At 45.5% G+C, this 27,974-nt stretch overlaps 1 protein-coding gene across 2 annotated transcripts in view; it reads left to right on the forward strand.

Moving 5' to 3' along the window:
• The window catches only part of VIRMA (vir like m6A methyltransferase associated), an 83,226-nt gene that overhangs the window by 36,811 nt on the left and 18,441 nt on the right, over positions 1 to 27,974 (forward strand). The window contains exons 9-16 of one of the 2 annotated variants that reach the window (XM_038745237.1): positions 4,065 to 4,556; positions 6,387 to 6,541; positions 10,367 to 10,449; positions 14,448 to 14,541; positions 16,129 to 16,673; positions 17,083 to 17,318; positions 20,234 to 20,486; positions 26,420 to 26,637. In XM_038745237.1, the coding sequence (XP_038601165.1) occupies positions 4,065 to 4,556; positions 6,387 to 6,541; positions 10,367 to 10,449; positions 14,448 to 14,541; positions 16,129 to 16,673; positions 17,083 to 17,318; positions 20,234 to 20,486; positions 26,420 to 26,637 (2,076 nt within the window). The remainder of the gene's footprint in view (positions 1 to 4,064; positions 4,557 to 6,386; positions 6,542 to 10,366; positions 10,450 to 14,447; positions 14,542 to 16,128; positions 16,674 to 17,082; positions 17,319 to 20,233; positions 20,487 to 26,419; positions 26,638 to 27,974) is intronic. The other variant, XM_038745238.1, reaches the window with a different exon arrangement.

Raw genomic sequence — 27,974 nt, forward strand, 5'->3', positions numbered from 1 at the left:
GGCAGTCCGCCTGGGTTGGCTCCAAATCGAGCAACTTAGATTCTTCATAAAAGCAAATATATTAGCCTCCATTTCTTGCCCCTAACACATATTTCGTTGATGAAATTGAAACCATTGGGTATGGGCTCCCTGAAATAAAATCTCCCCTGCTCCTCTCCAGTCCTTCCCACCTTCCGCCCCTGCTTCAACTTTCCCATCCTTCCAGTGAAATGCAGCTTATCGGTCTCTAGATTGCCCTTGGGTTTTGTTTATTTTCCAGCTTAAAAGCAATATCCACAGGGAAAGGCATTTCCTTGCATTGAGGGTTCTTAATTTGGCTAATTGGGAAGACTTTCTTAGTCTAAAATTACATTGTAAAAACCGATGTAAACATAACAGTGTAAATATAACAGTGTGGCGGTTCTTTTAAAGAGAGACATTTGTCAATAGATATTTTATATTTATATAGATATTTGTCAACAGATATTTTAAAAGATGTGACTAATCCAGCGTGTTGTGGGCAGAGAATGAGTCTATTCAACTCTGTTATTTTGGTACCCTACTCTCCCAAGCGCTTAGTACAGTGCTCGGCATACAATAAGCACGCAGTAAATGCAGTTGAGCTGAGTAGCGCATTTCTGGGGATATGATGTAATTTCTTGCTCTTAATTACTGTTATAACTATCATTTTAACATCTTTTATTTCAGGGGGAGCCCCATGTTGGATAGGGACTGTGTCCAACCCAACTGTAACTACCACAGTGCTTAGTACAGTGCCTGACATTCATTCAGTTGTATTTATTGAGCACTTACTGTGTGCAGAGCACTGTACTAAGCGCTTGGGAAGGACAAGTTGGCAACATATAGAGACGGTCTCTACCCGACAGCGGGCTCACAGTCTGGCACATAATAAACTCTGAACAAGCACCATTAAAAAAAATCACCCACCCAGTGACTTTCTAAGAAAACTCTTGTTCTTTAATGAACATTAGATCCCTTACCATGTAAGCAAACAAAAAAATCCTACCTGACATTAAAATGAAAAATACTTCTGGCCAACTGGAAGCAGGGTGGCCCAGTGGGTAGATCACGGGTTCCGGGGAGTCAGAAGGACCTGGGTTCTAATCCTGGCACCGCCGCTTGTCTGCTGTGTGACCTCGGGCAGGTCACTTCACTTCTGTGGACCTCAGTGACCTCATCTGTACAATGGGGATTAAGAGTCTGAGCCCCAGGTGGGACAGGGACTGTGTCCAGCCTGATTAGTTTGGATGTACCGCAGCGCTCAGAACAGTGCCCGTCACATAGTAAGCGTTCAACAAATACTAGTAAAAGAAGACCCCTGGAGACAGCGTTGAGCCTTGGGGTCAGGAGACCTGCCTTTTTATGCCCAGTTCTGCTGGCCTGCTTCTATGACCATGGGCAGGTGACTTAACCTTAGTTAAGTCAAGCGCTTAGTCCAGTGCTCTGCACACAGTAAGCGCTCAATAAATACGATTGATTGATTAACCTCTCTGTGCCTCAGTTGTCCCATCTGATAATTGCCCTCCCAACCTCTTCGATTATGAGGGCACCGTGTGGGATAGAGTTTCTAGACCGTGAGCCTGTTGTTGGGTAGGGATTGTCCCTCTTTGTTGCCGAATTGTACTTCCCAAGCGCTTAGTACAGTGTTCTGCGCTCAGTAAATACGATTGAATGACTCTGTCATCATCATCATCATCATCAATCGTATTTATTGAGCGCTTACTGTGTGCAGAGCACTGTACTAAGGGCTTGGGAAGTACAAATTGGCAACATATAGAGACAGTCCCTACCCAACAGTGGGCTCACAGTCTAAAAGGGGGAGACAGAGAACAAAACCAAACATGCTAACAAAATAAAATAAATTCTGTCTCAACAAAATTTGTCTCCACATCTCAAAATCTGTCTCAACATCTCAAAATCTGTCTCAACAGTTATCTTGTCCTTACCTCAGAGTTTAACACCATGCCTGACGCATAGTAAGCACATGATAATAGATGCTATAAGACGAGGAATTTTACTAATTTTGCCCATTATATCGCCTAAAAGGGAAAAGTCGGAGACCTCCGTAAATTTCCCGGGAGATATTTGGTTCCTTGTGGTGAGCGGAGAAGCGGTTTTTTCTTTTGTAAATGAATACGCATAGCTTTTTCTTTTGTAAATGAATATACGCAGCTTTTGAGAGGAGAAAGGTTCTAATTAGTTCCTTACTCTGGGAATTCAAAGTACAGACTATTACCTCCGTTTGGGTAGGGTACGTGCCTACGGACTCCGTTGCGCTGTGCTTAGTGCAGTGCCCTGCACAGAGTAAGCATTCAAAAAAAAAGCCACCCGTTTGGTGATATTTACAAAAAAGAGTCAATTGAGCATTTGAGCTTAATCCAAGGTATAGATTCTGGGCCACTAGTAGAAAGGGCTCCTCCCACGTCAGTTTCTCAGTTCCTTGGGATGACAAACATGACAATATCTATTTATTTATTTTATTTGTACCTATTCTATTTCTTTTATTTCGTTAATATGTTTTGTTTCATTGTCTGTCCCCCCACCCACCCCCCAGACTGTGAGCCCGCTGTTGGGTAGGAACCGGCTCTAGATGTTGCCAGCTTGTCCTTCCCAAGCACTTAGTGCAGTGCTCCGCACACAGTAAGCGCTCAATAAAGACGGTCGAGTGAATGAATGGGCCACAAAGAAAGGAAGCCAGTTGCGGTGTATCCGTCGATCTCTCACTGGGGTAGAGCGATTCCTGTTGCTGGGAAGAACGCGCTCCATAAATGGTGACATTTACAAAAAAAAGTCAAGTGAGCATTTGAGCTTAATCCAAGGTATAGATTCAGGGCCACTAGCAGAGAGGGCTCCTCCCAAGTCAGTTTCTCAGTTCCTTGGGATGACAAACATGACAACATCTATTTATTTATCTTATTTGTACCTATTCTATTGCTTTTATTTCGTTAATATGTTTTGTTTCGTTGTCTGTCCCCCCCCAGACTGTGAGCCCGCTTTTGGGTAGGGACCGGCTCTAGATGTTGCCAGCCTGTCCTTCCCAAGCGCTTAGTGCAGTGCTCTGCACACAGTAAGCGCTCAATAAAGACGATCAAGTGAATGAGTGGGCCACTAAGAAAGGAAGCCAGTTGCGGTGTACCCGTCGATCTCTCACTGGGGTAGAGCTATTCCTGTTGCTGGGACGAACGCGCTCCGTAAATGGTGATATTTACAAAAAAAGTCAATTGAGCATTTTAGCTTAATCCAAGGTATAGATTCGGGGCCACTAGTAGAGAGGGCTCCTCCCAAGTCAGTTTCTCAGTTCCTTGGGATGACAGACATGACAACATGTATTTATTTATCTTATTTGTACCTATTCTATTGCTTTTATTTCGTTTATATGTTTTGTTTCGTTGTCTGTCCCCCCCCCTTCTAGACTGTGAGCCCACTGTTGGGTAGGGACCGGCTCTAGATGTTGCCAGCCTGTCCTTCCCAAGCGCTTAGTGCAGTGCTCTGCACACAGTAAGCGCTCAATAAAGACGATCACAAAGAAAGGAAGCCAGTTGCGGTGTACCTGTCGATCTCTCACTGGGGTAGAGCGATGCCTGTTGCTGGGAAGAACGTGCTCCGTAAATGGTGATATTTACAAAAATAGTCAGTTAAGCATTTGAGCTTAATCCAAGGTATAGATTCAGAGCCACTAGTAGAGAGGGCTCCTCCCAAATCATTTCCTCAGTTCCTTGGGATGACAAACATGACAACATCTATTTATTTATCTTATTTGTACCTATTCTATTGCTTTTATTTCGTTAATATGTTTTGTTTCGTTGTCTGTCCCCCCCTCTTCTACCTCTGTTGGGTAGGGACCGGCTCTAGATGTTGCCAGCTTGTCCTTCCCAAGCGCTTAGTGCAGTGCTCCGCACACAGTAAGCGCTCAATAAAGACGATTGATTAAGGAAGCCAGTTGCAGTGTACCCGTCGATCTCTCACTGGGGTAGAGCGATGCCTGTTGCTGGGCTGAGCGCGCTCCGTCAATGCTGACTGAAGCGTACGGAGGTTTCACCTGTGTGCTTTGCCTCCCGCGGCAGGTACCTTCACAGCCACCACTTCTTAGAACTGGTCACCCTGCTGCTGTCCATCCCGGTCACCAGCGCTCACCCCGGGGTGCTGCAGGCGGCTCGGGACGTTTTGAAGTTCCTGGCCCAGTCCCAGAAGGGGCTCCTCTTCTTCCTGTCCGAGTACGAGGCCACCAACCTGCTGATCCGCGCCCTGTGTCACCCGTTCGAGCAGGACGAGGACGAGGGGCTCCAGGCGGAGGGCGTCACGGACGACGCGTTCGCCCTGTGGCTGCAGGACTCCACCCAGACCCTGCAGTGCATCACGGAGCTGTTCTGTCACTTCCAGCGCTGCTCCGCCAACGAGGAGACCGACCACGCCGACCTGCTGGGCACGCTTCATAACCTTTACCTCATCACCTTCAACCCCGTGGGACGGTCGGCCGTGGGCCACGTATTCAGCCTTGAGAAAAATCTCCAGAGCCTCATTACCCTTATGGAGTACTATTCCAAAGAGGCTTTAGGGTAATTATACAGTCGGTCTCCGTTGACCTCTTCCCTTGAATTCGTTGCGGATTGTCCCGCGGGGGGAAGGGATGACCGGAAAATGCCTTTGTTTTGAAGAGAATTCACGGCTTTGCGCGAAGCTAATGAAAGTGATCGTTCTGAGGAATCGTCATCATCAGCGATCGTATTTATTGAGCGCTTACTGTGTGCAGAGCACTGGACTGAGCGCTTGGGAAGGACAAGTTGGCAACAGCTTGAGGAATGTACTTACAGCAGTGCGCAGTCATTGAAAGGACGTTTGGTAGTGAAGCGGCGTGGCTCGGTGGAAAGAGCCCGGGCTTTGGAGTCAGAGGTCGTGGGTTCGAATGCCAACTCCACCACATGTCTGCTGTGTGATCTTGGGCAAGTCATTTAACTTCTCTGGGCCTCAGTTACCTCATCTGGAAAACGGGGATTAAGACTGTGAGCCCCACGTGGGACAACCTGATCACCCTGTATGCTGCCCAGCGCTTAGAACAGTGCTTTGCACATAGTAAGCGCTTAACAAATGCCAATTATTATTATTATTATTTAACTTCTCTGGGCCTCAGTTACCTCATCTGGAAAACGGGGATTAAGACTGTGAGCCCCACGTGGGACAGCCTGATCACCCTGTATGCTCCCCAGCGCTTAGAACAGCGCTTTGCACATAGTAAGCGCTTAACAAATGCCAACTATTATTATTATTATTATTTAACTTCTTTGGGCCTCAGTTACCTCATCTGGAAAACGGGGATTAAGACTGTGAGCCCCACGTGGGACAGCCTGATCACCCTGTATGCTCCCCAGCGCTTAGAACAGCGCTTTGCACATAGTAAGCGCTTAACAAATGCCAACTATTATTATTATTATTATTATTTAACTTCTTTGGGCCTCAGTTACCTCATCTGGAAAACGGGGATTAAGACTGTGAGCCCCACGTGGGACAGCCTGATCACCCTGTATCCTCCCCAGCGCTTAGAACAGCGCTTTGCACATAGTAAGCGCTTAACAAATGCCAATTATTATTATTATTAGTGATAATCCCCTCTCGTCATTTCTATAACGTTAAAAATATTTGTCAACTTTGGTTGAAAGAATAATCTCAGTTCTTCTCCCCTACCACTTCACACCCTCCCAGGTTTTGGGAAGCGAGTTTCTTCCCTGAATTCTCCCACTGTTACGTCTAGCCCAGTGCGTAGAAGTCAGGCAATCAATAGCTACTATTGATTGACCTTCTGAGGATCGTGAGATAAGGACTTGTCGGGGGCAGGTGAGCACGTGGAGTGGCAAGTTTGGGGAGGAAGAACTGAAAATTAGATTTCGAATCTTTCACGAATGAATCCCCCTGATATCGAGCGGGGATGGAAGGGGAAAGCAGATTTGAGAAGGCCAGAAACCATGAGAGCGCAGTTACCGTCCCACCGGAATCTATTCCTATCAGGGTTAGCATCCAACTTTAGTTAGGAAGTGTTTGTTCACGCGAAATGCGGTTTACGATAGATTTTCCTTGTTAGTTCAGACCCCCCCTGCCAATTTAAACAGAATCCGTCATAAGATACTTTGGTAGCTGTTGGCAAAGACTTTCGTCTTAAAAGTTGTTGTATTTTAGCGACGGTTTTGCCTTTTTCAACCTAATTTGCTCTCTCGCAGCTGAACTTTTTCATAATCCCCTTTGGCCAGGTGAGTTATCGGGGGATTTTGAGGGATGGGTGCGGAATGGAGAAGAGGAAACCTGAAGCATGTTTTTACCAAGCCGGGATTGACTGGGTAAATATAAGAGAAACGGCCCCTTTGACTCTGCGGTCAGAAAGTCTCATCTCGTTTCAGGGACTCCAAGTCAAAGAAATCGGTAGCGTATAATTACGCCTGCATACTGGTACTGGTGGTGGTTCAGTCTTCTAGTGATGTCCAAATGCTGGAGCAGCACTCAGCCCCTCTCCTGAAGCTCTGCAAAGCAGATGAAAACAACACCAAATTGCAAGGTACAGTGTGTGCAGCCGTGGCGCGTATTCAGAGTCCTTTTCGGCAAAGCCCGTTTAGACAGCTGCAGTTCGTTTTTTATGTGATTTTCATAATGGCAATCACGGTATCGTACCCCATCCCTAGCTGCGTCTGAACAGATTGTCCTGGAAGGTAAAAGTGCTATTATCACACTACGGTAGACCCAGTTTGTGTAACCTTTGTTAATAACCGCCGTAAGAAGTTTCTGGAAGCGCACTTTGGATAATACAAAAGCTTGACCCCCGTGAAAAGTGGTATTTTTGTGTTTCATGCTCAGCTGAGGAGACTTTTGAGCCTCGAAATGAAATCTTCTGCGTTTTCTTTCTAGGTACAGATTACTTCGGGAAGCGGCGTGGCCCAAGGGATAGAGTCTGGGCCCAGGAGTCAGAAGGACCTGGGCTCTAATCCCCGCTCCGCCGCCTGTCTGCCATGGGACCTTGGGCAAGTCCCTTCACTTCTCTGTGTGCCTCAGTTAATCTCATCTGGAAAATGGAGACTAAGACTTTGGGCCCCATTTAAGACACGGACCGCGTTCAACCTGGTTAGCTTGTATCTACCCCGGCGCCTAGATCAGTGTCTGGCACGTAGTAAGCGCTCAGCAAACGCCATGAAAGAAGATTAGAATTCTTCCTTTCATCAGGAGACTTTTTGGGTGTTTTCCTGAAAAATCATCAGTCGTATTTATTGAGCGCTTTCTATGTGCAGAGCACTGGGCTAAGCGCTTGGGAAGTACAAATTGGCAACATATAGAGACAGTCCCTACCCAGCAGTGGGCTCACAGTCTAAAAGGGGGAGACAGAGAACAAAACCAAACATACTAACAAAATAAAATAAATAGAATAGATATGTACAAGTTAAATAAATAAATAGAGTAATAAATATGTACAAACATATATACATATATATAAAAATGAGGACGACTGATCATTTCTCCCTGCGGGGAACCTCCCGCGGGAAAGCCACTCTGACATCCTTCCCCCACCTTCAGAAATCTCTTATAATGCCACCTCCTCCAGGAGCTGTGACCCCTGGACTAATCACTGGCTCCCTGTCACGCAATTAGCCACCTAATATAATTAGCAAATATATATATATATAATGAGCAAATATATATTTCACTGTTTTTCTTTAATGGCCCACTTTGGGTTTTTTCAGTTCAACATGTGTTCTTCCTCGTATTCTATGGCGGCAATTTGCGTCAGCCCATCTCCCCTGTAAGCTTCTTGAGGGCAGGAATCGTCTTCTACTTCTGTTGCATGTCCATGCATCTGGTGGGTTGTATTTATTGAGCGCTTACTCTGTGCTTGAGAAAGTACAGGCCCGTAAACAGTGACATTCCCTGCCTACAACGAGCTCACGGTCTAACGTGGGGGAGACAGATATCCATGCAAATAAATAAAAGTGTAGTTATTCATTCATTCATTCATTCAATCGCATTTATTGAGCGCTTACTGTGTGCAGAGCACTGGACTAAGCGCTTGGGAAATACAAGTTGGCAACACATAAATGCTTTGGTGCATAGTAAAGTGCTCTGGTGAGATGACGATGGTTATTTTTTAAAAACCCAACAAACTACGTTAAGGCATTGAGGACCCTAGTTGCTTACCAGAAACTTCCGTTCCACCATTTCTCTGGACCTTCCTTCCTCTCCCCCTCGTCCCCCTCCCCATCCCCCCCATCTTACCTCCTTCCCTTCCCCACAGCACCTATATATATGTATATATGTTTGTACATATTTATTACTCTATTTATTTATTCATTTTATTTGTACATATCTATTCTATTTATTTTATTTTGTTAGTATGTTTGGTTTTGTTCTCCGTCTCCCCCTTTTAGACTGTGAGCCCACTGTTGGGTAGGGACTGTCTCTATATGTTGCCAATTTGTACTTCCCAAGCGCTTAGTACAGTGCTCTGCACATAGTAAGCGCTCAATAAATACGATTGATGATGATGATGATAGTAAGCGCTCAATAAATACGATTGATGATGATGATGATGATGGACCTCCCAAGGAATGGCAGAAGGGCTAGGGAGAGAGTCTGAAGAAATTTCCCGGCCGACGAACACGTAGGGGCTCCAAAGGGAAACGGGAGCCCACTGTTGGGTAGGGACCGTCTCTATATGTTGCCAACTTGTACTTCCCAAGCGCTTAGTACAGTGCTCTGCACACAGGAAGCGCTCAGTAAATACGATTGATTGGATTGGATTCATCAGAGAGACGAATCCTCTTCATTGTAGCTTCAGTCTGTGCATTCAGTTTTCAAAACCAAGTAATGAAGGCCGGAGACGACCTATTTTAAGGCTGATGGTTTTGCAGCTGTTCAGGGTGCGTCGTGTTTGAAATTTAGTTAGAATACTGATTTTTTGCGTGTGCCTGGAGTGGAAATATCTCTTCACCTTACCGATTGAGTTCTTCACGGGCCAAATTCTGGGGCGAGGATCTGGGGTTCAGGGAGGGACAGCGATTGTTACACAGGCACTATGCCGTTTCGGCTTTTGGGGTCCTTTGGTCCATCCCACGGCTTCGGAGAGGACTGGATCATGGGGGAGTAGGATGTACTCATTCACAATTCCACCCTGCCTTTGTCCACCTGCAGCCTGAACTTGGGTTTAATAACGATAATAATAATAATAATGGCATTTATTAAGCGCCTACTATGTGCAAAGCACTGTTCCAAGCTGCTGGGGAGGTTACAAAGTGATCAGGTTGTCCCAAGGGGGGGCTCACAGTCCTAATCCCCATTTTACAGGTGAGGGAACTGAGGCCCACAGAAGTGACGTGGCTTGCCCAGAGTCACAAAGCTGACAATCGGCGGAGCTGGGATTTGAACCCATGACCTCTGACTCCAAAGCCCGGGCTCTTTCCATTGAACCACGCTGCTTCTGGAATAATGGTAGTTGCTAAGTGCTTCCTGTGTGCCACACACTGTTCTAAGCCCTGGGGTATTAATAGTAATAATTATGGTACTTGTTAAGCGCTTTCTAGGTGCCAAGCAGTGTACTAAGCGTTGAGGTAGATACAAGTTCAGCGGGTTGGTCACAGTCTCTGTCCCGTACGGGGCTCCCAGGCGTAATCCCCGTTTTGCAGAGGAGGAAACCTGAGGCCCAGGGAAGTGAAGTGACTTGCCCAAGGCCACACAATAGACAAGTGGCAGATCTGGGATACAAGTTAACCGGGTTGGGAGCAGTTTGGACGGATAATTATAATAATGATGGCATTTTATTAAGCGCTTACTATGTGCAAAGCACCGTTCTAAGCGCTGGGGAGGTTACAAAGGTGATCAGGTTGTCCCACGGGGGGTTCACAGTCTTTATCCCCATTTTACAGATGAGGGAACTGAGGCTCGGAGAAGTTAAGTGACCTGCCCAGAGTCACCCAGCTGACAAGTGGCGGAGTCGGGATTTGAACCCATGACCTCTGACTCCAAAGCCCGGGCTCTTTCCACTGAGCCAAGCTGATAAGACCTAAACAGGGAAGGGGTGTGAATGGGGGGAGCTACAGGGGGGAAGGAAAAGTATCGTAAACCTAATCCATCCCTGTTGAGTTATACAAGTAAATTCCTAAAATAATACAGTGTACAGGTCTTTCTGCTCAGGAGCTAAAATGCCTAGCTACAGACCCGGGATATTTCTGAGCTCTAAGTGTGCGGGGTTGTAGCTAGGCATTTTATGTTTTTAAATTAAAATGTTTTTTAAACATTTAAACATTTAAGTTAAATGTTTTTAACTTTGATTTTTTTAAACATTTGAGCAGTTAAGTTAAATGTTTTTAACTTTGGTTTGTTTGTTGTTGTTTGTTTTTAGAACTGGGAAAGTGGTTGGAACCTCTTAAAAATCTTAGATTTGAAATTAACTGCATCCCAAGCCTAATCGACTATGTTAAACAGGTTAGTACAAACGCTGTGTGTATCTTGGTTGTGTGGAAAATGCAATAATGTCGCATTAGGTAGCCCTTGAAGAAAGCGCAGGAAATGTTCTTCGGCTTGCAGGCGGCAGTTTATGAGTTTTCCCTTCATTCCCTATGTAAAGACCAGTTGGGGTTAAAATAAGTTGACTTCTTAGTGTGGATGGGGCGAACTGGTTTGGGAGTGACTTGGGATATTCCCGCAACAGTGTAATCTCAGTGTTTGTCTCCTCTTGGCTGTCAATTCATTACCGACAGGGAACATGCCTGCTTATTTCTGTTGTATTGTACTCTCCCAAGCGTTTAATGCAGTGCTCTTCACATAGTAAGCAGTCAACAAAGACACTGTCGGGTAGGGACCGTCTCTATATGTTGCCAACTTGTACTTCCCAAGCGCTTAGTACAGTGCTGTGCACACAGTAAGCGCTCAGTAAATACGATTGATGATGATGATTGACTATTGGCAAGGGAAACCCTCTTTGCCCAGAGTCCGAGTCTGGGGTTGGCTTGATCCTACCCCTCGAAATGTGAGGCCCAAGCTCCAGCGGATTTCTGGCCTCCTCCAGGAGGCCTTCCCAGACTGAGCCCCTTCCTTCCTCTCCCCCTTGTCCCCCCTCTCCATCCCCCAATCTTACCTCCTTCCCTTCCCCACATCACCTGTATATATGTATATATGTTTATACATATTTATTACTCTATATATTTATTTTACTTGTGCATATCTATTCTATTTATTTTATTTTGTTAGTATGTTTGGTTTTGTTCACCGTCTCCCCCTTTTAGACTGTGAGCCCACTGTTGGGTAGGGACCGTCTCTATATGTTGCCAACCTGTACTTCCCAAGCGCTTAGTACAGTGCTCTGCACACAGTAAGCGCTCAATACATACGATTGATGACCTCACCTCCCTTCTCTCCTTCTCCAGCCCAGCCCGCACCCTCCGCTCCTCCGCCGCTAATCTCCTCACCGGGCCTTGCTCTCGCCTGTCCCGCCATCGACCCCCGGCCCACGTCATCCCCCGGGGCCTGGAATGCCCCCAATCCCTCTGCCCATCCGCCAAGCTAGCTCTCTTCCTCCCTTCAAGGCCCTGCTGAGAGCTCACCTCCTCCAGGAGGCCTTCCCAGACTGAGCCCCTTCTTTCCTCTCCCCCTCGTCCCCCTCTCCATCCCCCCGTCTTGCCTCCTTCCCTTCCCCACAGCACCTGTATATATGTATATATGGTTGTACATATTTATTACTCTATTTATTTATTTATTTATTTATTTTACTTGTACATTTCTATCCTACTTATTTTATTTTGTTGGTATGTTTGGTTCTGTTCTCTGTCTCCCCCTTTTAGACTGTGAGCCCACTGTTGGGTAGGGACTGTCTCTATGTGATGCCAATTTGTACTTCCCAAGCGCTTAGTACAGTGCTGTGCACATAGTAAGCGCTCAATAAATACGATTGATTGATTGATTGATTGATGGCCAACCCTTTTTTTTTTTAATCTGAATTGTTCTCCAGGGCTGCTAGGAGTCCAGAGACGTGTGTTTGTGTGTGTGTGTGTGTGTGTGTGTGTGTGTGTGTGTGTGTGTGTGCACGCATGCATGCCAGTGCCAAAGTCGTCCTGCTTGCTACCGTCATACGGCTCTGCTCTGAATTGAAATGCGGGGAAAGCAGGTTGTCTCGGTCCTTTTTGCGGCCTCGGTGGAGGTGTGCCAGCCAGTGGATTCGTGCGGGTCCCTGCGGTAAACGCTCGACAGATATGCTGGACATAAAGCCACGTATCAGGGAAGTCAAGGAAGTCGGGAGGAGGATCTGTAACGCCCCCTCCCTTTCAATCAATCAATCAATCGTATTTATTGAGCACTTACTGTGTGCAGAGCACTGTGCTAAGCGCTTGGGAAGTCCACGTTGGCATCAACTGATGTAGCCAGTCATCCAGCTGCCCTGTCCACTCCTCCCTGTCCTCCGTTCTTTCTGGCCTCCTTGCCCCCCACTCCTTTGTGCCCCTCAGATGCTGGACCCCCCCCCACCCCACTGCGGTGGAAGAAGATATTGTGAACTTTGGGATGGGGGCCGTGTCTTCCAACTCCGCCGCACCCCCCCGAGCGCTTAATAGAGTTCTCGGCACATAGCAGTCGCTCAATAAATGCCGCTGGTGCTTGAAATAGCCAGAATTAGGGGAATGCCCACTGGGCCTGGGCCGCCAGACCAGGCGAGGTGGGGCATCTCGCATGATGGCCAGGCTTAGCGGGAATACGGGAAAAAGCCGGCTAGCGTGGTGAAAACAGCAACCTGTCTTGGAAACCGCCCGCAGGTCTTTGCCCCCCCGGCGTAGTTCGATGGTGTGGCTGCTTGGGCCGCACGAGGGTTTTCTACTTTAAATTTTCCCGGGCCCTTTGCGGCGTGCCGCCCTCTGGCCCGCTGTTCGTTTGTGGCATCCGCCACCCTTGGCACGGCGGCGCAAACCACTCGATCGCTGATGAGCGCTCTGCAAAGTGCTCTGCACAGGGTAAGCGCTCGGTAGACACGATTGATTGGTGATCAGTTCTTTTGCACTTTCTAGACTGTGAGCCCACTGTTGGGTAGGGACCGTCTCTATATGTTGCCAACTTGGACTTCCCAAGCGCTTAGTACAGTGCTCTGCACACAGTAAGCGCTCAATAAATACGATTGATTGATTGATCCCTCTCCCCCCCTCCACCCCCCCGCCTTACCTCCTTCCCTTCCCCACAGCACCTGTATATATGTATATATGTTTGTTCATATTTATTACTCTATTTTACTTGTACATATCTATTCTATTTATTTTATTTTGTTAGTATGTTTGGTTTTGTTCTCTGTCTCCACCTTTTAGACTGTGAGCCCACTGTTGGGTAGGGACTGTCTCTATATGTTGCCAAGTTGTACTTCCCAAGCGCTTAGTACAGTGCTCTGCACACAGTAAGCGCTCAATAAATATGATTGATTGATTGATTGAATGATTTGCACAGGTTTCTTGGTCCCAAAGTATTTGTGACTCGACCGACTCCCTCCTCCCCCTCTCCATCCCCCCGCCTTACCTCCTTCCCTTCCCCACAGCACCTGTATATATGTTTGTACATATTTATTACTCTATTTATTTTACTTGTACAGATCTATTCTATTTATTTTATTTTGTTAATATGTTTGGTTTTGTTGTCTGTCTCCCCCTTCTAGACTGTGAGCCCGCTGTTGGGTTGGGACTGTCTCTAGATGTTGCCAACTTGGACTTCCCAAGCGCTTAGTACAGTGCTCTGCACACAGTAAGCGCTCAATAAATACGATTGATTGATTGACTGAAGCTTGTCATTGTTTACAGCAGGAGAGTCCATTGTGTGCCTCAGGGAAGTGAGAGATTGCTCCTTGGGTCCGTCTCTTTTATTTATTCACACTTGTTAAATCATTTCAGGCATTCCCTTGGACGTGCATTCGATTTTGCCCTCTCCCATATCTTGGAGTCAATCAATCAATCAATCAATCGTATTTATTGAGCGCTTACTGTGTGCAGAGCACTGTACTAAGCGCTTGGGGAGTCCTTTCAGGTACCACTATATTCCCAAAGTGTTAAATTACTGCAGGCGTTCCCTTAGCCGGGCATCCGATTTCGCCCCATTTTGCACCGTCCCGTATCTCGGAGTCCTTTCAGGTACCACTGATCCCTGGCAAAGTACGGGGAGGGATCCATTTTTTTAAAAAAACAAAACAAACCCATGTGAAAGAAAGTGAGGTTGTTCAAAGTTTATTCTGTAGCTTTTAAAAGTGTTGATGATTGAAAACAGCGTCGACTGGGTCTGAGTCGATAAATGCAAACCTGGTGTAACTGTGAGTCCACTGTTGGGTAGGGACTGTCTCTATATGTTGCCAACTTGGACTTCCCAAGTGCTCAGTACAGTGCTCTGCACATGGTAAGCGCTCAATAAATACGATTGATGATGATGATGATGATGTAATGTGTCTTCCTTTGTTTTTTGAAAAGAATATCGATAATCTGATGACCCCTGAAGGAGTCGGTCTGCCCACCGCTCTCCGCGTCCTGTGCAACGTAGCGTGCCCCCCTCCTCCTGTAGAAGGTGCGTACAGCTGTGCCCGACGCCGTGTGCCGTGGCGAAATTTGGGATCTCGTTCTCCTTCGGGATGCCGTCCCCGACTGAGCCCTCCTTTCCTCTCCTCCCCTTCCCTTCCCTTCTGCGGCGTCCTGACTCACTCCCTTCCTTCACCCCGGCTCACAGCACTTATGTCCTTAGCTGTAATTTCTTTCTTTCTATTAACGTCTGTCTCCCCCTCTAGACCGTAAGCTCTCTGTGGGCAGGGAATGGGTCTACTTGTATTATATTGCATTATATTATAATATATATTGTTATAATACATATAAAAATCATTGTATATTATATGATATAATAGAATATATTCTATAATATATAATATAAATATGTGATATAATATATAATGTAATGCAATATGTTGTATTACGATATCATCAGTCGTATTTATTGAGCGCTTACTGTGTGCAGAGCACTGTACTAAGCACTTGGGAAGTACAAGTTGGTAACATGTACCATATGTACCATGATATCATATGTAATATACAATACAATAATATTATATATTGTAATGATATATAATATATTGTATGTGTAATATAATATGATAGATAATGTAGTATCAATATATAATTTATTATATAATGTAAATATATAATATGATATGATGATGATGGCATTTATTAAGCGCTTACTATGTGCAAAGCACCGTTCTAAGCGCTGGGGAGTTTACAAGGCGATCAGGTTGTCCCACGGGGGGGCTCACAGTCTTGATCCCCATTTTCCAGATGAGGGAACTGAGGCACTGAGAAGTGAAGTGACTTGCCCAAAGTCACACAGCTGGCAAGTGGTGGAGCCAGGATTATGAACCCTTGACCTCTGACTCCAAAGCCCGGGCTCTTTCCGCAGAGCCACGCTGCTTCTCGAGACGGTCCCTCCCCGACAAGGGGCTCACGGTCTAGAAGGGGGAGACGGACAACAGAACAAAACACGTAGACGGGCGTCAAAAGCGTCAGAACAAATACAATTATAGCTATATCAATCAACCAATCAATCGTATTGATTGAGCGCTTACTGTGTGCAGAGCACTGTACTAAGCGCTTGGGAAGTACAAGCTCTTGGGAAGTACAACGTGGCTCAGTGGAAAGAACACGGACTTTGGAGTCAGAGGTCGTGGGTTCAAATCCTGGCTCCGCCACTTGTCTGCCGTGCAACTTTGGGCAAGCCGCTTCACTTCTCTGGGCCTCAGTTACCCCATCTGTAAAATGAGGGCGAAGACTGTGAGCCCCGCATGGGACAACCTGATCACCTTGTATCTATCCCAGCGCTTAGAACAGTGCTCAGCACATAGTAAGCGCTTACCAAATGCCATTATCATTATTATTATTATTACAAGTCGGCGACATATAATAACAATAATGATGATGGCATTTATTAAGCGCTATGGGCAATTCATATAGAATAGTAATTCATATAGACTAGAATTACTCTCCCAGGAGCTCAGTGCAGCGCTCGATAAATATGATCGACGAACGTCATTTATTTGATGAAGTCTGAAGGAATCACGGGCAATGCAACTATGTGGAGGTTTTTTTTTTTTCCCGCTTTGCTTTGTAGGTCAGCAGAAAGATCTGAAGTGGAACCTTGCCGTCATCCAGCTGTTCTCCGCGGAAGGCATGGACACCTTCATCCGGGTGCTGCAGAAACTGAACGGGCTTTTGACGCAGCCTTGGCGGCTCCACGTCAACATGGGCACCACCCTCCACCGAGTCACCACCGTCTCCATGGCCCGCTGCACCCTCACCCTCCTGAAAACCATGCTCACCGAGCTGCTGCGGGGCGGGGCCTTCGAGTTCAAAGACCTGCGCGTCCCCTCCGCCCTGGTGACCCTGCACATGCTGCTGTGCTCCATCCCGCTGTCGGGCCGCCTCGACAGCGACGAGCAGAAGATCCAGAACGACATCATCGATATCCTGCTGACGTTTACCCAGGGGGTCAATGAGAAGCTCACCATCTCCGAAGAGACGCTGGCCAACAACACCTGGTCCTTGATGTTAAAAGAGGTTCTCTCGTCCGTCCTGAGGGTCCCCGAGGGATTTTTTTCCGGGCTCATATTGCTCTCGGAGCTCCTGCCGCTGCCGTTGCCCATGCAGACAACTCAGGTATCCATCTGTATCTTCCCGTAAGCGGTCGCGGCACCGCTTTCGAGCCGGTGATTTGGCTTCCAGGCCAAACCTGCACGTCGCCGCGTCTGGGAATGATCCCTTCAAGCTCGTCGTTCTTCCTGAATCAACTGGGGCCGCTTTTGGGTCGTTGAAATTTCTAAAAACTCTCCCGTTGGCTGGAGTTTTTCTGCTTAGCTCGATTTCCCTCTTATTTAGTGTTTCCGTCTGACGTCCAGTGTCGCGGCCTCCCGTAGCGGCCGGACTGCTTAGCGTTTGGGGGGGGTGAACTTTCTATTTCTGATTTTAACGCGTGCATTTATTTATTTTTTTTTCTTCGAGAAGCAGGTCAGTAGGGATTAGCTCTGAATGCCTTCCCCACGCGGTCTCCGGGTGTCCGTCTCCACAGGTTATCGAGCCGCATGACGTATCCGTGGCCCTCAACACCAGAAAACTGTGGAGCATGCACCTTCACGTCCAAGCCAAGCTGCTGCAAGAAATAGTCCGGTCGTTCTCTGGCACGACTTGCCAGCCGATTCAGCATATGCTGCGGCGCATCTGCGTTCAGCTCTGCGACCTCGCCTCCCCAACCGCGCTTCTCATTATGAGAACCGTGCTGGATCTGATCGTAGAGGATTTGCAGAGGTAATAATAATAATAATGGCATTTATTAAGCGCTTACTATGTTCAAAGCATCATCATCATCATCATCAATCGTATTTATTGAGCGCTTACTATGTGCAGAGCACTGTACTAAGCGCTTGGGAAGTACAAATTGGCAACATATAGAGACAGTCCCTACCCAACAGTGGGCTCACAGTCTAAAAAGGGGAGACAGAGAACAAAACCAAACATACTAACAAAATAGAGTAAATAGAATAGCTATGTACAAGTAAAATAAATAAATAAATAGAGTAATAAATATGTACAAACATATATACATATATACATATATAATATATACATATTATACACACACACACACAAAGTGGGTTTCAGAGATCTAGAAGTTCTACTTATGCTATCTATCTATCTATATATATATGTACACATATGTATCTTAGAGTAAAAATATATTTACTGTCTGGCAAATTTGCATTTTACTGATTAGCAATTTTGCATAGACTCATAAGCATGAATCCTGTAAAAACAAGTTCCAGGTGACTTAATACAGACAAATTAAGTAAAGACTCATTGTTATACCAAGCATGGGTGCTCGCACCGCGGGGGCAATGGCCCCTGCAGCTTTGTGAGTTGGGCTCCCAGCCTGGCTCATCTCAAGTCTCTGACAAGACCTGGGAGTTTTCAGTCAGGCAGAAAACACCAAAAATAGCAGCTTTCTGGTCTCTGAGCTCTTTGAAAAACCTGAAAAACTTCTCTAGTTTTCCCTTTCTGTTCCATCGGCACGTCTGAACGGTCCCATCCGCCGGGCCGTTCCCGTCGAGGCGGTGCCGACCTCGTTCTTTGGTGCGGAAGGACGGGGGGATGGCTTCCGCCTCGGATTAAACGGCCGACGCCGTTCTCCGCCACGCGTAAGACTGTGAGCCCCACGAGGGACAACCTGGTTTCCTTTTATCTGGAGAAGCAGCGTGGCTCAGCAGAAAGAGCCCGGGCTTGGGAGTCAGAGGTCTTGGGTTCAAATCCCGGCCCCGCCGCTTGTCAGCTGGGTGACTTGGGGCAAGTCACTTCACTTCTCTGGGCCTCAGTTCCCTCATCTGGAAAATGGGGATGAAGACTGTGAGCCCCCCGTGGGACAACCTGATCACCTTGTATTCTCCCCAGCGCTTAGAACGGTGCTTTGCACATAGTAAGCGCTTAACAAATGCCATCATCCTTATTATTATTATTATTATCATCATCATCAATCGTATTTATTGAGCGCTTACTATGTGCATCATCTACCCCGGCGGTTTAAAACAGTGCTTGGCACGTAGTAAGCGCTTAACAAATACCATTATTATTAGTATGTATGTGCCCACGCTAGATTTTCTTCATCATCATCAATGGGGTTCATTGAGTGCTTACTCTGTGCAGAGCACTGTAATAATGACAGTGGTGATGGTGTGTGTGAAGTGCTTACTATATGTGCCAGACACAGCAGTAATAATAAGCGTCTTTGTGAAGCGCTTACTCCGTGCCAGGCGCCGTACTAAGCGCCGAGGTGGATGCAAGCAAATTGGGTCATCATCATCATCATCAATCGTGTTTATTGAGCGCTTACTATGTGCAGAGCACTGTACTAAGCGCTTGGGAAGTACAAATTGGCAACATATAGAGACAGTCCCTACCCAACAGTGGGCTCACAGTCTAAAAGGGGGAAACAGAGAACACAGTCCCGGTCTCACCTGGGGCTCACAGTCTCAATCCCCATTTTACAGATGAGGGAACTGAGGCCCGGAGAGAAGTCAAGTGACTGGCCCAAAGTCACACTGCAGACAACTGTAAAAAACCTGTAAATTCGGGCTGGTGGGTTAGAGCCCTAAAATGTTGCCAACTTGTACTTCTCAAGCGCTTAGTACAGTGCTCTGCACACAGTAAGCGCTCAGTAAATGCGATTGATTGATTGATTAAAATGCTAAGCACAAAGTCAGACCAAATTAGCTGCGTTTCTTGTTCTATATTTGTATCCAACGCTTTCAAGTTAGAGCTATTTTATCTCACTACATTGCTTTTACCTGAGGTTTCCTCATTTGTGAATAAAGCTAATATACTTGGATAAAAGAAAATCTATAGAGACGTTACCAAGTTTCTTTCACTCTGAATACCTACTGTCATCTTTAACCTGATAAATGCAGTAAAATATGATTGCATTTCTGATCCATGTACTTCCCAAGCGCTTAGTACCGTGCTCTGCACACAGTAAGCGCTCAATAAATGCGATCGATTGATTGATTGATTAAAATGCTAAGCACAAAGTCAGACCAAATTAGCTGCGTTTCTTGTTCTATATTTGTAGCCAACGCTTTCAAGTTAGAGCTATTTTATCTCACTACATTGCTTTTACCTGAGGTTTCCTCATTTGTGAATAAAGCTAATATATTTGGATAAAAGAAAATCTATAGAGGCGTTACCAAGTTTCTTTCACTCTGAATACCTAATGTCATCTTTAACCTGATAAATGCAGTAAAATATGATTGCATTTCTGATCCATGTACTTCCCAAGTGCTTAGTACAGTGCTCTGCACACAGTAAGCGCTCAATAAATACGATTCAACTGGTGGAGCCGGGATTAGAACCCATGACCTTTGGGCTCGCAGGCCCGTGATCTATCCACCAGACCGTGTTGCTTCTCTCTGATAGACACAGTCTCTGCCCACAAGAAGCTTGCAGTCTTTGAGGGGAAGACAGACATTAATGCAATAAATATAGGTTTTCTTGCTTTTATCTCTGACAGTATCAAAATCAAACAAAATGAGAACTGGAAAGATTTTGGGAATGCCGCTTGACTATCCGGGACCTTTTTCACCGGATTTATTGGCCTGTTGCATTGCTTGGAGCGTATTAAATGTCTCTTTAACGGGTTGGAATTCGGTTTTTAAATGGCCTCCTCTTTGTTTCAGCAGTTCCGAAGAAAAAGAAAAACAGTACACAGGACAAACTGCCAGATTGCTTGCTCTACTTGATGCCCTGGCCTCACACAAAGCCTGTAAATTAGCTATTTTGCACCTCATTAATGGAACTATTAAAGGAGATGAAAGGTATTCAGAGATTTTCCACGAGCTGCTGGCGCTGATGCGCTCTGCCGGGGACAGTGTGATTCACCAACAGTGCGTTGAGTGTGTGACGTCCATTTTGCAGTCTCTCTGTGATCAGGTATTTATCCGGTCATTTTGGATATTCTGATTTTCTCTGTAATTGCACTTGCGTACTCCTGGTGTTGCACGTTTATGTATTGTGCTTCCCAGGCGCTTAGTACAGTGCTCTGCCCACAGTAAGCACTCAGCGAATGCGATTGAATGAGTGAAGATGAATAGTTGAACAGTTGGGAACTGATGCAGCCAGTCAGTCGTATTTATTGAGCGCTTACTGTGGGCAGAGCACTGAACTAAGCGCTTGGGCGAGTACAGAATAGCAGCATAACAGACACTTTCCCTGCCCTCGGGGGATTATAAGATTTTGCTTGGCTAATATGCATTCTTCTTCTGGATTCAAGGGGATATATATATATAAAAAATATATATCTATGCACACACACACGCGCGTGCATGTACAGAATAGTACAGAATAGCGGCATAACAGACACATTCCCTGCCCTCGGGGGATTATAATATTTTGCTTGGCTAATATGCATTCTTCTTCTGGATTCAAGGGGATATATATATATATATATATATATATATATATATATATATATATATATATAAAAATGTGTATCTGTACACACACACACACACACACACACATGCGCGTGTACAGAATAGTACAGAATAGCAGCATAACAGACACATTCCCTGCCCTCGGGGGATTATAATATTTTGCTTGGCTAATATGCATTCTTCTTCTGGATTCAAGGGGATATATATATATATATATATATATATATATATATATATATATATATATATATCTATACACACACACACGCGCGCGCGTGTACAGAATAGTACGGAATAGCAGCATAACAGACACATTCCCTGCCCTCGGGGGATTATAATATTTTGCTTGGCTAATATGCATTCTTCTTCTGGATTCAAGGGGATATATATATATATTAAAAAATATATATCTATACACACACACACACACGCGCGTGCGCGTGTACAGAATAGTACAGAATAGCAGCATAACAGACGCATTCCCTGCCCTCGGGGGGTTATAATATTTTGCTTGGCTAATATGCATTCTTCTTCTGGATTCAAGGGGATATATATATATATATAAAAATATATATATCTACACACACACACACACACACACACACACATGCGCGTGTACAGAATAGTACAGAATAGCAGCATAACAGACACATTCCCTGCCCTTGGGGGATTATAATATTTTGCTTGGCTAATATGCATTCTTCTTCTGGATTCAAGGGGATATAGATATATATTTTTTATTTCATACGCTGAGCCGAATACAGTTCTGTTATCCCTGCTTTGTGGTAATTAACCTGCATTTTAGATTTAGTTGTCATAAAATTATTTTGCACTTTCTAGACTGTGAGCCCACTGTTGGGTAGGGACTGTCACTATATGTTGCCAACTTGTACTTCCCAAGCACTTAGTACTGTGCTCTGCGCACAGTAAGCGCTCAATAAATACAATTGATTGATTGATTGAGTCCTCTCCCCCTCGTCCCCCTCTCCATCCCCCCCATCTTACCTCCTTCCCTTCCCCACAGCACCTGTATATATGTATATATGTTTGTACGTATTTATTCCTCTATTTTATTTATTTATTTATTTTACTTGTACATATCTATTCTGTTTTATTATGTTAGTATGTTTGGTTTTGTTCTCTGTTTCCCCCTTTTAGACTCTGAGCCCACTGTTGGGTAGGGACCGTCTCTATATGTTGCCAACTTGTACTTCCGAAGCGCTTATTACAATGCTCTGCACACAGTAAGCGCCCAATAAATACGATTGATTGATTGATTGATAAAATTGCTGCTTCTATCGCTGGTTGCTTGGCTCATGGTTCCCTGGTTGGACGCCCAGGTTTTTCCCCCGGTTTCTGAGGCTCGTGTCGTAATTCCACAGATGGGGGTTTGGACTAAGACCCTCGTTTCCCTTCGGATCTGTTCATTTGGGATTTTATTCTTTTTTTTCCCCCTCTACCACAGTGGTTCCTGACTTCGGAAGCTTCTTGTCGGCCAGATTAGTACAGTCGGGGTTCTTTCCTTGGGGCAGTTCTTAAGCGCTCACACTACAACTGTTGCAAAATGACGCAGTCCACCCTGTTTATGGCTTGAGCTTCACGGAGCGTGTTATTTCTGCATTCTCTAGACTTGACTAATAAGAGTAACACGATCGGTACAAAATATTGGGAAAGGAGTACACAGAGGAGATAATCGTCCCTGGCTCCCAAGGGGATCACCCTCTAGGGATGTGAGGGAGGAGGTTGCCTAGGGACACAAAGAAAATATGAAACGAAGATATGTGACAAGGCCAGAGATAAAATGTCAGGAGCAGCAGGGTTTCCGTCTTGTTGTGGCTCACTTGTCCGGTGGCAGGAGTCGAGCTGTAATAATAATAATAATAATGGCATTTATTAAGTGCTTACTATTTGCAAAGCACTGTCCTAAGCGCCGGGGAGTTTATAAGGCGATCAGGTTGTCCCACGGGGGGCTCACAGTCTTCATCCCGATTTTACAGAGGAGGGAACTGAGGCACAGAGAGGTGAAGTGACTTGCCCAAAGTCACCCAGCTGACAAGTGGCAGAGCCGGGGTTTGAACTGGGCTGTTTCATTTGGGTGCTTGGAGATCATTTCTGTCCCCCATTGGTAAAGTAGCACAAGTAATACCCCTGCAAACTAGTGCCCAGTTCCTTTTCCCTGGAATTGGGGGAAATATAGTCTTATAAGGGGCCTGTTCATTTTGCAGGCACGTTTTTGACTTCAGAGTCAGGTGGAAAGGTAATCTTGCTTGCTGTGACATTCACAGATTTGACTGGAGTCCTTCCCAGACAGGAATGTGCAGGAGCTGATGGAAAGCTCACTGGCGTGGAGATGGAGAATCATTTATTCATTCAGTCGCATTTATTGAGTGCTTACTGTGTGCAGAGCACTGTACTAAGCACTTGGGGAGTACAAGTTGGCAACAGAGACAGTCCTCGCCCATTCATTTGCTCTGCACACGGTAAGCGCTCGATAAATACGATGGAATTCATTCCATCGTATTTATCGAGCGCTTACTGTCTGCAAAGCACTGTACTAATCATTTGGGAGAGTACAATATAGCAACAAACAGACACATTCCTGCCCACAGCATACTTACAGTCTAGAGGGGGAGAGAGACATTAATGTAAATAAATAAATTACAGATATGTGCATACGTGTTGCGGGGATGGGAAGGAGGATGAAAGAAGGGGCAAGTAAGAGGGGCGCAGAAGGGAGTGGGAGATGATGATGGCATTCATTCATTCATTCATTCAATCGTATTTATTGAGTGCTTACTGTGTGCAGAGCACTGTACTAAGCGCTTGGGGAGTACAAGTTGGCAACAGAGGCGGTCTTATCCCATTCATTTGCCCTGCGCACAGAAAGCGCTCGATAAATACAATGGAATGAATTCAATCGATAAATAAGCGCTCAATAAATTCAATTGAATTCATTCCATCGTATTAATCGAGCGCCTACTGTCTGCAAAGCACTGTGGTAATCATTTGGGAGAGTACAATATAACAACAAACAGACACATTCCTGCCCACAACGAGCTTGCAGTCTAGAGGGGGAGAGAGACATTAATGTAAATAAATGAATAGATAAATAAATTACAGATATGTGCATATGTGTTGCGGGGATGGGAAGGAGGATGAAAGAAGGGGCAAGTAAGAGGGGCGCAGAAGGGAGTGGGAGATGATGATGGCATTCATTCATTCATTCAATCGTATTTACTGAGCGCTTACTGTGTGCAGAGCACTGTACTAAGCGCTTGGGGAGTACAAGTCGGCAACATTTAGAGACGGTCCCTACCCAGCAGCGGGCTCACAGTCTAGAAGGGGGCACTTTAATAAGTGCTTACTATGTGCAAAGCACTGTTGTAAGCACTGGGGAGGTTGCAAGGTGATCAGGTTGCCCCACGGGGGGCTCACAGTCTTCATCCCCATTTGACAGATGAGGGAACTGAGACCCAGAGAAGTGACGATTTCTTTGTAACTGTAAAAGTTACAAGGATTTTGCAGTGATGAGCAGCTGAGAGTAGGTTACTGTCTCCCACCGCCCCCATTTCCCCTTTTGCTCAGAGCTCTCTCACCCTCCAAGGAAACCCAAAGATTTTAAGTTAGATTTTCAGGACCTGGAAGCCTTTGAACAGTTTAAGAACTATTTTTCAAAGGAGGGATTTATAAAAATGTAGAAAATAGAGAAGCAGCCTGGCCTAGCAGATAGAGCACGGGCTCGGGAGTCAGAAGGACCTCGGTTCTAATTCTGGCTCTGCCATGTGCCTGTTGTTATTCATTTATTCTATTTATTTATTTATTTTACTTGTACATATCTATTCTATTTATTTTATTTTGCTAGTATGTTTGGTTTTGTTCTCCATCTCCCCCTTTTAGACTGTGAGCCCACTGTTGGGTAGGGACTGTCTCTATATGTTGCCAACTTATACTTCCCAAGCGCTTCGTACAGTGCTCTGCACACAGTGAGCGCTCAATAAATACAATTGATTGATTGATTGTTGTGACCTTGGGCGAGTCTTCTCTGTGCCTCAGTTACCCTGTCTGCAAAATGGGGATTTAGACTGTGAGCCTCATGTGGGACACGGACTGCGTCCAACCTGATTTGCCTTTTAACTACTCATTCATCATCATCATCATCAATCGTATTTATTGAGCGCTTACTGTGTGCAGAGCACTGTACTAAGCGCTTGGGAAGTACAAGTTGGCAACATATAGAGACAGTCTCTACCCAATAGTGGGCTCACAGTCTAAAAATTCACTCATTCAGTCATATTTGCTGAGCGCTTACTGTGTGCAGAGCACTGTACTAATCAATCAATCAGTCAATTGTATTTATTGAGCGCTTACTGTGTGCAGAGCACTGTACTAAGTGCTTGGGAAGTACAAGTTGGCAACATATAGAGACAGTCCCTACCCAATAGTGGGCTCACAGTCTAAAAATTCATTCATTCAGTCATATTTGCTGAGCGCTTACTGTGTGCAGAGCCCTGTACTAATCAATCAGTCAGTCGTATTTATTGAGCGCTTACTGTGTGCAGAGCACTGTACTAAGCGCTTGGGAAGTACAAGTCGGCAACAGAGACGGTCCCTTACCTAACAACGGGCTCACAGGCTAGAAGGGGGAGACAGACAACAAAACAAAACATGTGGACAGGTGTCCAAGTCATCAGAACTTAGTACAGTGCTTTGCACGTAGTAAGCGCTTAATAAATGCCATCGTAAATAGAATTATAGCTGTATACGCGTCATTAACAAAATAGTACTACTCCAGCGCTTAGTACAGTGCTTGGCGCATAGGGCTTACAAATACCTTAAAAGGAAAAATTAAAAGCCATGCAGTCATTTTGCTAATTGAAATGTCCGCATATTTTCAGCCTTTGAAGTTATTGTTGTTGGCCTTCTTACTACAGTAAGCTTTTCGGAGAGAGTAACAGGTGGGCAGTTGAAGCACCGAGAAGGGGTAAAATTAGGATTCTGAGATGCCCCATTCCTGCTGGTGGGTGTAGGAAGAGGAACCTTTTGAGCCTTGGGAGAAGTTCCCAATTGAGATTCATTCATTCAGTCGTATTTATTGAGCGCTTACTGTGTGCAAAGCCCTGTATAAGCGCTTAGGAAGGCGTTCCCCAAGCAGCAGAGTGTATATCATCCTGTTGTCCATCCGTCTGTCTCTCTCTGAGGCTAAAGTGGTGGCGGGAAAGAAGGAGGGCTCCTGAGGAGGCAAAAAATATCTACATGTGATAATGGTTCCTACTGTGGATATCCACTGTGTTCGCGTTATCAATCAAGGGTATTTATTGGGTGGGAGAGCACAATATAACAAGAGTTGGTAGGCCTGTTGATCAAAGTAGAAGCACCGTATTGAACAAATTCTCGGCGTAATGGTTAAACTCCAGGAACGTTTCTCTCTAGGACATTGCCCTGATCTTGCCAAGTTCTTCGGAGGGCTCCGTCTCGGAAGTGGAGCAGCTGTCCAATTCCCTGCCGAACAAGGAGCTGATGTCCTCCATCTGCGACTGTCTGATGGAAACGCTGGGCAACGCCGAGAGCAGTTACAACTGCTTGCTGACGTGCGTCAGGACGATGATGTTCCTCGCGGAGCACGATTATGGATTCTTTCATTTGAAGAGGTACAGTTGTAGCCCCTCGAGTGACAGTCTTAAGCGGGTATTTTTTGTTTTTGGGTGCCCGTCAGGCGCAGTGCGGTATTCCAAGTGCCTGGAGTCAGTCAGTCAATCAATCAATCGTATTGAGCGCTGACTGTGTGAAGAGCGCTTGGGAAGTACAAGTTGGCAACATATAGAGACAGTCCCTACCCAACAGTAGGCTCACAGTCTAGAAGGGGGAGTATTTGAGCGCTTACCGTGTGCGGAGCGCTGTACTGAACGCTTGGGCGAGGACGATCTGACAGACACATTCCCTGCCCGTAACGAGCGTACGGTTTAGAGCTTACAGCCTACGTTTTAGGAAGTACAGCAGGAGCAGGGACATGCTACTTGCCTACAGTGAACGTAGACTCAAAGGGGAGAGACGGACGAAAATAGAAATATTTTCTATTTGGAAAATATTCTATTTTCTGTTCGGAAATAGAGTCGTCAAAATAAGTTGACTGCATTAGTGTAACCCGTTTTCCAAGGGCAAAAATAAGGGCTGATGGTGTCTGCAGGGCTAGTGTGACTTGGGAGGTGGGAGTTGGGGGAAGACTTGTTGGAGTAGTCTTCTAGACTGTGAGCCCACTGTTGGGTAGGGACCGTCTCTATATGTTGCCAACTTGTACTTCCCAAGCGCTTAGTACAGTGCTCTGCACACAGGAAGCGCTCAATAAATACGATTGATTGAGTAGGTGGGATTTTTAGAAGGGTTTTGAACGTGGGGGGAGCTATAGCCTTTTGTACGGGGAACTTTGATTTTTAAAAATCAGTTCATACCATTTAACGTTCACATCTCAAGGTAGAACTTTTCAACAGCGTTTTCTGTGTTTGCATGTCTTATTTAATGCAGTGTTTCACTCCTCTGACGAGTGGAGCAAAAGCCCAAAGATGGCAATATGCCACAGCAGCAGTCGTCACCCTTGGTTGTGACACCTTCCTCTTTCTGTTGGTTTTTAGAAGGGATTTTTAGAAACGTTTTGAACATGGGGGGATCTATAGTTTTTGTACATGTAACTTTAATTTTTAAAAATTAGTTGCATTATTTGCCTTCATACCATTTAACGTTTACGTATCAAGGTAGAACTTTTCAACGTTTTCTGTTTGCATGTCTTATTTAATGCAGCGTTTCGTTCCTCTGACGAGTGGAGCAAAAGCCCAAAGATGGTGATTTTTAGAAGGGATTTTTAGAAGGGTTTTGAACATGCGGGGAGCTATAGCTTTTGTACATGTAACTTTGATTTTTAAAAATTAGTTGCATTATTTGCCTTCCTGCCATTTAGTGTTCACGTATCATGGTAGAACTTTTCAACAACGTT

The sequence above is a fragment of the Tachyglossus aculeatus genome, chromosome 4 (assembly GCF_015852505.1).
Source record: "Tachyglossus aculeatus isolate mTacAcu1 chromosome 4, mTacAcu1.pri, whole genome shotgun sequence".
In the NCBI taxonomy this organism is placed as follows: Eukaryota; Metazoa; Chordata; class Mammalia; order Monotremata; family Tachyglossidae; genus Tachyglossus; species Tachyglossus aculeatus.